Source organism: Phycodurus eques, chromosome 3, assembly GCF_024500275.1.
Source record: "Phycodurus eques isolate BA_2022a chromosome 3, UOR_Pequ_1.1, whole genome shotgun sequence".
NCBI lineage: Eukaryota > Metazoa > Chordata > Actinopteri > Syngnathiformes > Syngnathidae > Phycodurus > Phycodurus eques.
Genome location: NC_084527.1, coordinates 14,827,528 through 14,840,000, shown reverse-complemented (window position 1 = coordinate 14,840,000; position 12,473 = coordinate 14,827,528). Strand labels below are relative to the sequence as shown.

General features: G+C 38.6%; 1 protein-coding gene across 1 annotated transcript in view; it reads right to left on the bottom strand.

Annotated features, from left to right (window-relative positions):
• The window catches only part of LOC133400633 (GDNF family receptor alpha-2-like), an 81,804-nt gene that overhangs the window by 53,104 nt on the left and 16,227 nt on the right, over positions 1-12,473 (bottom strand). The window contains exon 3 of the mRNA XM_061673479.1: positions 6,574-6,660. Within this exon, the coding sequence (XP_061529463.1) occupies positions 6,574-6,660 (87 nt within the window). The remainder of the gene's footprint in view (positions 1-6,573; positions 6,661-12,473) is intronic.

The window sequence follows — 12,473 nt, the reverse complement described above, 5'->3', positions numbered from 1 at the left end:
AAAAGTCAAACTCATAAGTGAACCCAGAAATAGAAACTACCAACTCTTCGCTAAAAAAACCCTCAACTATTCATGACATAACCGCATAATGCCCTAAAAATACGTCCAAACGTCCTGCTCCTTCGAAGGCACCATGTTTGCGGAGGAGTAGCTAGCCTTGGCCATCAGCTGATAGCCATTAGCGTGACGGAAGCTACCAGTAAAGCTCCGACAGGCAGGCAAAGTTCCTTGTGGGGTTGACACCAGAGAAAGCAGTCATAAACTTCTCTAAATGATAAAAAGAAGGGTCTGGATCACTACTGGCAGTGGTGGAAGCTGATCGTCTGGTCACAGCTCGCTTCAACGTAAGGTACAGAAAATGCCCATCTCAAAGGAAAGCAGTAAAAGGTATTTTTATGGGTTGCGAAGCAAAGACATACACGCCAGCATAGGGTTGGGCACTTTGAATTTCGTACGATTCCGATTCGTCATATCGTTTCCGTTTCTAAACGATTATCGATTCTGATTCCTTTTGTGGACCGGCTCAAAAATGTTTGCGTGGTTTAAATAACGGTAAAGTACAGCCATCCATTTTTTGATGCAGCCTGTATTGTTTGCCTGCATTGTATTATAGTATTGTCTACCCTGTGTGGCAATGCAGGAGAAGAGAAGAAGTTTGTTGTTTTCAACCAATCACGCATCATTCAGTACTGCCACTGGCCAACTCAAAATCCTGAAAAATCATTGTTTTGCTTAGTTACCTACCGGTAGCTATTTTCCAACTATACAATGTATATAAAACTAAATATAGCTTCACATATCTTTAGCTAAGGTGGAGGGCGTGCTGGAGTCTATCCCAGCTATCTTCGGGAAAGAGGCAGGGTACACCCTGAACTGGTCGCCAGCCAATCGCAGGGCACATTTATTTTGTTAAATAAATTAAAACTGTCAATGTGGCCCTTAATTGCCTCATTCGATATTTCTGCATGTGGCCTTGGAAGAAAAATTTGGGACATTATTGGTTTAAAAGAGGCTAACCAGTTATCCATCCATCCATCCATTTTCGTAGCCGCTTCTCCTCACTAGGGTCGCGGGCGTGCTGGAGCCTATCCCAGCTGTCATCGGGCAGGAGGCGGGGTACACCCTGAACTGGTTGCCAGCCAATCGCAGGGCACATAGAAACAAACAACCATTCGCACTCACAGTCATGCCTACGGGCAATTTAGAGTCTCCAATTAATGCATGTTTTTGGAATGTGGATGGAAACCGGAGTGCCCGGAGAAAACCCACGCAGGCACGGGGAGAACATGCAAACTCCACACAGGCGGGGCCGGGGATTGAACGCGTGTCCTCAGAACTGTGAGGCTGACGCTCTAACCAGTCGTCCACCGTGCCGCCCTAACCAGTTATTTGTGGATTAAAACGACAGAACTTCTCTATGAATTTTTATTTTATTAACTTTTACATTTTAAGCACTTTACTATGAATTCATCACTGTAAAAAAAAAAAAAAAAAAAAAAAGGTGTGGGGATTAGAAACAAAAAATGCTTGTAATTAACATTAGTCATCACGTATAACAATTTGAAATTTTGTTACTGATTTTAGCAAGAATCATGGAAGTTGATGCACATAAGTTGATCCACATAAAATAATGTAGCGGGCTGGCGCTCGCCCCGGAGCCTTGATTTTGACGTGTGCTATAGGCAATTATAAATATTTTTAGTAATTCCATTACTCTAACTTTTCCGTTATTTTCGTCAGGGCTTGGTCTCTAACCCTCATAAATATGGAGGATTCCCTGTACAGTATCCATAGCTGATGCTGATGTATTGATACTTTACTGTGAGAGATAATGATGCACTGTCAATAATATGGCCCACCCCTGCAGCAATGAGGGCACTTGAACAAGAGCTGTGTTTGGAATCATAACTCATTCCCTGATTTCAATTGTATATATTGTAATACAGTATATAGTTCGCTCATCAGTCAAATGAAAAATACACCATCCATGTTCACCGTTTAAATCATCATTGCTGTTGTATAATTGTAATTTACTGGCTTAACATTAGCTGGTGGACCTTCCATAATTATTGTCCAAATAAATAAATTAAAATAAGTAAGTATTGCTGTATATTGAGTGTCTAATGAAATGAATACAAAAAAAAACCCACACACTTAATGTTCATCCCTGTTGTGATGTGTAGCTCTACTTATAGTAGAGATATTTTCATGCCTACAACTCACACAATTTGTCTTGTGCTGAAACTCAAACAATACCCCGGGAACGGAAAATCCTTTTTTTCTGTTTCAGCAGAATGCATCATGGGATGTATTGCTTTTCAAGTGACCATCAGTTGTTCACTGCTTTTCAAGATGCAATGTAGGATACATTGAGTGACAACTTATACTGACTACACATTGGAGCAGCACCACAGAATGGCAAACGCACTTTAAAGCAGTGACTGACAACCAGGGTGCCGTGAGAAGATCATCAGGGGTGACACGGCAAATTATTCAAGTTCACATAATTTGTCCGAAATGTATTAATTACAAATATGTTTACGTCTTTGTTTATCTATCTATGCCTGTGACGTATAGTGACACGCAGAACAATTAAATGCTCTTCCATTAGATGTCAGAAGGTACAATAAACCTGTGTATCCACCTGTTGCCATTCATAGAACAGAATAAGTCATAACTTTCAGATGAGATCATCATTATTTCACTATTCCTACTTTTTGTGACATATTTGTTTGGTGTTGTGCCATGAGATTTTTGTAATGTAAACTAGGTGCCTTGGCTCAATAAAGTTTGGTAAATACTGCTACGGTAATATATAAAGTAGTGGATAAGGAGTGCTGTGGAACACAGCCAAGGTCTCAACAAGGATGCATTTGTCAGTCCCAACTTCCAGTAAAGGGTCAGCTGCAATCATTCTAGTGCTTGTGATGAAGTCATCTGTGGGCATGTTGCAACTAATGCAGATGAAGTCATTGAGGGCGACTAGTGTTCTTGTTAGGGAGACAGACCCCGCAGCTTGAAGTGACTCATCGCCTCATTGTCTGAGTGCATGTGAAAATAAGTGGTGACAATAGGAGAGAAGGACAGGTCTAAGTAGAACAGATTTAAGTTATACCTGTGGCATAGCCTTAAAGACATTGCTTTAGAAATTCTAAATTCTATAGTGGCCTCTACATGAGGTAAATCCGCTGCCTTTGCAAAGATAATAACACTCACTTTTGATTGACAGAGAGCTACTTAAGATTACAGCTTTGGAAAAAGTAAGAGACCAAAAAAAAAAAACATTGGACCTTATTACCATACCCTTACCATATCGATTTTGACAATCTTTTCATTTTCTGACAATAAATGCTCCAAATGACAATATTTGTATTTGGAATTATGGAGTTACAGTATGTTGTCGGTAGTTTATAGGATGGAAAAAAATATAATTTTAGTCAAACATATACCTATAAATAGAAAAATCATAGAAACAGATTTATTTTTTCATTTTAAAGTGTTCTCTTATCACCCCCCCCTTAATTTGTTTTATTTTATTTGTACCACAGCACAGCGTCATACAGACAGCTGTTTATAACCATTATCTCCTCTCACTACATAAGGTAACCAAAACAGCCCTCGGACTGGCTGGCTATTAGTCCAGGGTATCAGCTGGGACAACAATAGAAACATCTGACATGACACATGTATTCTTTTGGTTTCACACAAATATTTATAAACATGATCCTGAAGAACAATATCCGTAAAGTAATGCAAATTATTACATAGCTGTTTTTCCTGTGGTTTTCTTTCAGGCCCACAATCAATTACTCTGTGAGCTCAAAAATGATAAATAATGAGGTAAACTGGCAGCAGAACAGATTCCTGAGAGCAAATCCGATATTTCACCTTGGAGAGAATGAACGAAAACAGCTGAATGAAAATGGATGGGTTAATGACTCCCCATGTTACATCTTAATCAACTAAGTACAGTGTAGCATATGCTTTGTTTTCAACTGGAGGGGCTAGAAATTGGCTAGCAATTATTACACATTTTGGCAGGCATTGACATATTGCAACTTTTCTACATTCATTATCAATCATCGGGCCAGATGACGTCACACGTTATTAGACACTCTTAGTACTCTGAAAGACATTGAAATGAAGTCGATATTAAGTGTTTGTAATTTTTTATCCTTTGTGTTAAAAGTAAGAATGTCAGAGACATTTTAAAGACACATTTGAACAGTAAACACTGCTGAATTTCCTGTGTACATTCTGGTTTTTCTTCTTTTTAGCCACATTGTACTGAGCAGCCACGGCAGAGGTGTGTGTGTCACTTTCCTGAATTGCAATCAGTTCCGATTCGGTCATTTGGTCATCACACTTTTCATCTTTGCCACCCCAGTACTTCTTTATGTGGTGGCATCACACACAAAGATAAATAGCAATCAAAATTAATCCTTGAGAAAAATGGTTCTCAAACTTTTTACTCAAAGTACCACCTCATAAAAATACTTGGCTATTAAAGTACCACCATCATGACCAAAATTAAAATACACTAATGTAGTAGGCCCAAGTGTTCATAAAAATTGAGGCAGAGGTTTTAGTATATTTCATATTTTTGTTAGCCACTGTAACATTATGTGCTGTTTGATTATTAGCACTGTGCTTAAATATAGGAAACAAAAAACCTCCACCTAAATAATAATTCAATTAAAATGTATAGCACATAAAAGTTACAAATAAAATATAACTTTTTTTACCTAAATAAATGCTTGAAAACAAACATTTCTAAGTGATTAAATTCAAATGTACTTAAAAGTTAAATAATACTGAACTGTGCAAAAAAAAAAAAAAAAGGTGTGAGTGTGAATGGTTGTTTGTTTATATGTGCCCTGCGATTGGCTGGCTAACAGTCCAGGGTGTACCCCGCCTCTCTCCCGAAGATAGCTGGGATAGGCTCCAGCACACCAGCGACCCTAGTGAGGATAAGCGGTACAGAAAATGGATGGATGGATGGATGATCTAAAGTAATGGCTTAGGAACCTTGGAACCTTTAACTTAAAATGGTCTAAATCCTTGAAATTTCAGCCTCTCAGCAGGGAATATTAATAATTATTTTTATTATAAAAATAAAGCAGACTAATTATGTTTGTGTTTCATCAAAATGTCATCCTTTACTTTGGAAAACATTGTTCTCACCTGTTACAGGCCAAACCGGTCACTGAATCATAATCAATTTATGTTTGTGCATTTTCTGCACTGTCAGTCTGAAATAAAGTTCTGTTTTTGAAAAAAAGAAAGGAATGGAAATTTAAAGTTTTTTTTAAATCTGATTCATCGATTAATTGAAAAAAAATAATCGACAGATGACTCGATTATTAAAAAAAGCGTTACTTGCAGCCCTACTCACAAGATTCTCTGAAATCTGCATGATGAACCCCGTGATAAAGAGTTTTGTTCGATTTTTAAGGCACATCTTGCCCCAAAATTTGGGTTACACTCCAAATAGTACAACTTTAAGGACAATCAAGTCTAGGTTCTCTTCATTTCCCCTAATTCCAAAATAATTAATGCCTACACTTCTATAGCTGTTCCAATGATCTTTTTTTGCTTCATTCTGTCATACAAACATTTAATGCGAGACCAAGTGATGCACCAATGATTCCAAGCTAAGGGGATTATGCAAAAAGCGTGCCTTTGTGGTACATCCCTACAAAGCGAAAAACAAGTGATGGAAAAATATGCTGTCTTTAGTGTTTTTAGATTGCTTTCGGCAAAAAAACAGAGGTAAAAAAGTAGAAAAGAACATCCTCTGGTAATGTCTTGACAGGGAAGGATGAAAGAAAACCACTGGATGTGCATCTGTAGCTCGTAGGCCTACAGTGGGCTGACATCCCTCAACCTATAGAACAGCCTTTGCAGCCTATGAACAAGCTTTGTTTGAAAGTAAGCTCTGCATTGATTAGTGGCACCGTGATGGTAATAACCGGTAAATTAAATCATTAGCTCTTTGGTGCCTGCTGAGCCCAAGCTGTTTAATTAGTAAAGAGGAAATCAAACTGGAAGCAAAATCAATACAACTTGTGCTTGCTCTCTAGTTTACCTCACATGCCCGCAACCCTCATATGCCACAAGACACACCAGCAACATAAGCACTAAACAACAAAACGGCTGACCTCACAGACTCTTTGGCCAACACTTCCATCCCAAAGGTATCTACGTACATGTACAAAAGTAACCAATCAAATGTTGGACTGGACCCATTAGCTCTGATTCTTTATCCTAATAATTGATTTTGGATTATTACATGCTTTTAGTTTTGCAGGAACAGTTTCAGGAATGCCCTTCTTTGGAAAGCATGACAACTGACCTGTACTCACTGTACTGGATTATTTTCTTTTTTTTCTCTTTGGTTAGTCTTTTCGGGGGGGGGGGGGGGGTAATTTTTTCAGTGCAATTATAATGGGCGTCAGTTATCTGTGGATTTTCGCATTCCCACATGAATAACGGGGGTCCACTGTATATGATGATCTAAATATAGGTTAAATATTCCTAGTAGGGGTCAAGTTCGTGTCCAAGGCCAGTTACCTGAGGAGATAGAGGCCAAGCGGAATGCATCCTGGTGTCGGCCAGGTGCTACAGGTTCATACGGGGACGAGTCATCCACATCTCCACCTGAAAGGACAGAGCGAGTGTTTAAATCACATCATTCAAGCCTCTTATTATCCTGCATAAATAATTGGAATTCATGAAGGGACACTTCTCCTTGAATTCCCACAGATGTTAAGTAAGATTTAGAATATCTGACCGAAAGGTTATGATGTGATAGTTAAAAATGGATCTTCACTGTTCAATGTCATGTACCTTTGTTTTTTAACCTCGTGGTTTGATGTAGGTGGTCAACATAAGCAGAAAAACATTTTCCTTTGCTTACAACTACGCTCTTTAGAAAAGAACAACAACAAAAAACAAGAATTCAAAGAATCTAATTAGCACTGCGATGAGCCTTCTGTGTGCGTCTGTGTCGTCCCTAATCCCGCATTTAACATTCACAACCATTTGGTGTGACTGAGAACCTGTCACCCACCAGTGAGCAATAGTTTTAGAATAGAACCCTGATAAAACTATTCAAGCTACGAACAGTAATGAAGGGGCCAATGAATCAGCAATGATCGGGCTCTCGCACCTCCACACCTGTTGGCGGTTAGAGTCATGTATGACTCTGGTAATTTTTGGTAAATTTTCATTGGCTCTCTTTGGCGCTGTGACGAATGGAGGACAGCGTTGCATGGATCTCTGCAGGCCGAGACTTTTCATCATACAAAAGTTTTGTTCAAAACAGACTAGCCTGACTAGCTAGGACTGACTAGCCTCCGGCTAGTCTGTCCAAACTAATCCTTGTTGTATGAATTGATGAAGCCTGCTCATATGAGAGGCGAAACATCTTCTAAGACAACCAGAACAGTCGAGTTTCGATCGATTCAATGCCCTGAGAATCTTCATATCATAGACATACTGTAGCTAACAAATTTCGTGCCCAATCAGTGCTGGAGGATATTTGTTTTTAATTCTCCAGAAGGTGCCACCAAGTGAGTTTTGTAATTGTGAAAATGATTGCTTCAAGGTAAATTATCAACTTCCTGTTCATTTTACAGCATGGTTTTGCTTTTTTGTAGACTGCAAGATGTACTGCCTCCACACACAATCAGAAGCAATCAGTAGATACAGAATATTTTTTTGTTATTCTCCAGCATTTTATTTTTGTATGTCGCTTGTGAGAATACATAATCACCAAATCAGTAAGAAGAAATGAAGACATCGATGGCATCAGCCATGTGTTGATATTTTACAAAAATATGAATGAATGAATACAATCATTAAAAACTGATGAAAAGCAAAAGAAAACCAATAGACATACACTGGCGTGCTATAAAAGGGAATTTTCAATTGTGTGTCCTGAGGGGAAACAAAGCAAATCTTTGGCATGTGTACGTCTTTAAAGTCATTGCTTTATGTGTAGCTTTCTGCCCCCTTTCCATCAATATTGACAATCATAACAAGATAGAGAAGTGCTCATGGAGCCACTGGCAGCTGAATTCAGTGTGTGAAGGCTAAGTGTGTTTTTGTGCTTGTGTGCATAGGTGCGTGTGTGTAGAAAGAGGAAGAAATGGAAGTGAAAATGTAATCCTCTAATCCTCAAAAGTTTGGAGTGTATGCACTTTACTTGTTTTCACCTTTTTGTTTGTACATGCTGATCAAATTGTACATCTGAGCATGTTTGCAAGTGTATGTTGGCTACCTTGCCTGCCTGCCTGCCTGCTTGCTTGCTGGAAACATAGTGACACCCCACAGCTTGTTTAATTCCACTTGCATTCTAAAGTTGTGCTCCTTCAGAATCTTTTCAAAAGGTTCAAAATTAGCACTCACAACCTTTTCCAATATTCTATGTCTATCTTTTCAGCAGTGGACACAGCTTTTGTGTATTCCATGAAGGTGTAAATTATCTCCAATGCGCGCTACAATATGCTTCTTATATTACATCCAGAACACACTGTACTGCACCTAACAATCTGCAAACAAAGACCGTACAGTATATCATCTGCAAACATTCACTCATGCTGCAATTGAAGGTCATCACCAGTGGTGAATAAAGTAGCCAAAAATTTTACTCGAGTAAGAATACTATTACTTTAGAGTATGACTTAAAAGTTATAAGTAGTCTTCCAAATAATTACTCGAGTAATTATACAGTAAAAAAAAAAAAAATTAAATACTGAGTAACTAGTAACTTCTGATACATACCGGTACTTTTTTCCGTATGTGAACGTCAAATAAACAAAATTATAAAGTAGGAATTTGCAAATTGGCGCCACGGTGGACATCTGCCTCACAGTTCTGAGGACCGGGGTTCAATCCCCGGCCCCGCCTGTGTGGAGTTTGCATGCTCTCCCCGTGCCTGCGTGGGTTTTCTCCGGGCAATCCGGTTTCCTCCCACATCCCAAAAACATGCATGGTAGGTTAATTGAAGACTCTAAATTGCCCGTAGGTGTGAATGTGAGTGCGAATGGTTGTTTGTTTATATGTGCCCTGCGATTGGCTGGCAACCAGTTCAGGGTGTACCCCGCCTTCCTGCCCGATGATAGCTGGGATAGGCTCCAGTGCTCCCGTGACCCTTGTGAGGATAAGCGGCTCAGATAATGGTTGGATGGATGAATTTGCAAATTTAGATACTGCCCAACATTTTCACTTAACTAAAACAATATCAATTTAACCTTTATAAAATAAGGAAATTCAACTACATGAAATGGTCCAAAATAAACTTTTTGTTTATACTTGTAAAACAGCAGAAAAGGCTTCCCAGGCAGATATTAAATACTGTAGAAAAACATTTCAATTTCCAAGTGGAGTTCTTGTAGACTGAAATGTAGACATTTTTAGGCAGATACAGGTGACAATCCATAACATAGCTGTGCTTTTATATAGTTTGTAAGGTAAACCAGGGGTGTTGTGAGGAAACCCTCCGTTGTTTCTGCCACAATATGCTTCGTGTAAATTAGTCACTTTGCTTGTGTGTGAGGCTGCGGAGACTTTGTATGCAGTTATGTGATTGCCTGCCTCCATTTGATTGGATACATTGGATTGGTGGAACAGAGTCATGTGACAGTGCCTGAGGCAGATGTCTCTCTGACCAACCAAAACAAATAGATCGCACAATCAATAAAGGTAGCGACTGGAATGTTGCTCACTAACAGAAAAAGTAAAGTTTCTTCTTAACAAAAGTAAAATTAAAAAGTATGTTGTTTAAACTACTCTGAAAAGTACAACTTATCCAAAAAGTTACTTAAGTAAATGTAATGGAATAAATATAGTACGTTATTACCCACCTCTGGTCACCACTGCACAATTAGACAAATATTGCAATGTGTGAATTCAACCTCAATTGAAATTTCCATTGCAGACTCAAGACTCTGAAAAAATGACTGCAACTCCATTCATCTATCCATTTTTATATGGCACTTGTCCTCATTTGAGTCAGCTGGAACCTATCCCAGTGGACTTTGGTTGAGAGGCGGGGTACCGCCTGCACTTGTCACCAGCCAATCACAGGGCACAAATATACACACAAGCATTCACATGCACTTCCACACTATGGACAATTTAGTCTTCAACAAACCTAACATGTTTTTAGATTATGAGAGGAAGCTGGACTGGAGCACCCGCACAAGGATTAACTGTGTATGTTTTCCTTATTCTGATGCTTTTTTTGTGAGGTGCTAAGAGAAGAACAAACAAAGCGGAAGTTAGGTTTCATTAGCAACTTCAGCATCACCTTATGTATCATCACTTGTTATCAAAGGTAGAGCGTTGTGATAAGCTTTTTTGTATCCATACATATTTGTAAAATCATCATTAATAGTTGTTTGTTTTTATTGTAAATTTGTTATATCATCTTTATCTAGTGTAATTTTTAGACTTGCGTGACAGGTTGTCATGTTAAAGTGCTACTTAAAACATTGCCTCAAACCTGACAATGTTCAAATCAAGGCTATATAGAGTTCTATTTAGCTGTGAGTGTGACAACTGAAAGTATTTTAGCCTGATTCCTTGCTTTTAATTTCATTTGTGAGTGTGAATGGTTGTTTGTTTTTGTGTGCCCTACGATTGGCTTGAGACCAGTTCAGGGTGTTCCCCACCTCTCGCCCAGAGTCAGCTAGGATAGGCTTCAGCATGCCTGTGACCAGTGATGGCAGCAACGCGTTACAAAGTAACGCATTACTCCAAAAAAAACACCATTTTCAGTAACAAGCAAAGTAACACATTACTTTCCCCGGGAAAGTAGTCAGACGAGAGTTACTTCTTTAAACCATCAATAGTAACTTTTGCATCATCAATGTCTCTCACTAAATACTAATTTGTAGTCAGTAGGCTTTACACGATCAGGATTTTTGGGGCCGATAACTAAGTTTAAAAAAACGATAACCGACCACCGATCCGATCACATGATAGAGGAATGTGTCTATTTAAATTACCTGTTCATTTACTGCATTGTAACTTGTGTACCTAATTGCTGAAAAAAATCTATTTGCAATAAATAATGTATCTTTGTTCCTCTATTTATGCCAGTGAGGCATAGTGACAGACAGAACAAATGATAAATGGTCTTCTATTAGATGGCAGGAAGTAAATACAGTAATTAATGTATCCACTTTTTGTGACATTTTTGTTTGTTGGTGTGCCGTGAGATTTTTAAATTGTAAAATAAGTTCCTTGGCTCCATAAGGTTGAAAATCACTGCTCTAGTCAGATCGTGTATTTTTATCATGACATTTACATGACAGAAATAATGGGTGCTAACTTCTGTAATTAAATTACTTCATTTTTAATTAAATTACTTCACCCACACCAAAACGTGCGTGATAGCAAATTTGTCTTGTAGTCTGATCTGGGCATTACGTGTTGTCTGTCTCAGACGTGTTGTTTGTTCCACACCGCCGATGTTTTTTTTCTTTTCTTTATTGGCCGTCAGATATTTACAGGTCTACGCCAAAAGACATGCGACAAGGCTAAAAATAAACTAGCTTTTGGATTCAAATATATTGTGCACGATGGCAACGCTGTGTCAATGTCTTTTTTATGATTACTTGATTTGAAAAGTAATTATTCATAACGATGTGCGCGATCATAAATCGGTCACGGAGGGTAAGGACTGACTCACTGAAGGACTTACAATAGCTAGCTAAAATAATATTCACAATGAAAAGTGAGAACTCTCAACTTGGGCTGGAGTCCGGACTGTGAGCTGGTTGAACGCGTTGCACCGCTGACGTCACACAGTAAGAAAAAAAGTTTTCTCGTTCTTCATATCAAAATTACTGTGGTGGGAGCAATAGTGTGTGTGTGTGCGCGGGTGTGTGTGTGTGTGTGTGTGTGTGTGTGTGTGTCACTCACTTTCACGTTTATGTACACCCATGCACAAAGGCATTACACACGCACACAGTTGCCTTCATGGATTGTGTTGGCATGTCAAGTCTGCACTACGTTGCTGATTTAATGTGGCAACTAATATTTAAGTTATTGGTTCATGTTGATGACATCATTCTGTAACTTGTGTGGCGTACATTACCAAGTAATGGGTTCAGCTAATGCTTTTTTGTACTGTGGATAAGTGAGGAATATCACTTTGCAGCTGCTAAAAGTAACGAAAAAGTTACTTTTTTCTTACTTACTTTTCAAATCAAGTAATCAATAAAGTAACTAAGTTAATTTTGAGCTCCAGTAATCAGTAAAGTATCTAAGTTACTTTTTCAAGGTAACTGTGGCAACACTGCCTGTGACCCTAGTGAGGATAAGTGGTACGGAAAATGGATGGATGGATGATTATATTTACGTTTTATGGAAGGATTTTATTTGCCTTGTAATTCTATGTAGCTAGTAAAGCACTTTGAGTTGTACTGTTTTCGATTTGTGCTCCACAAATATACTTGCCT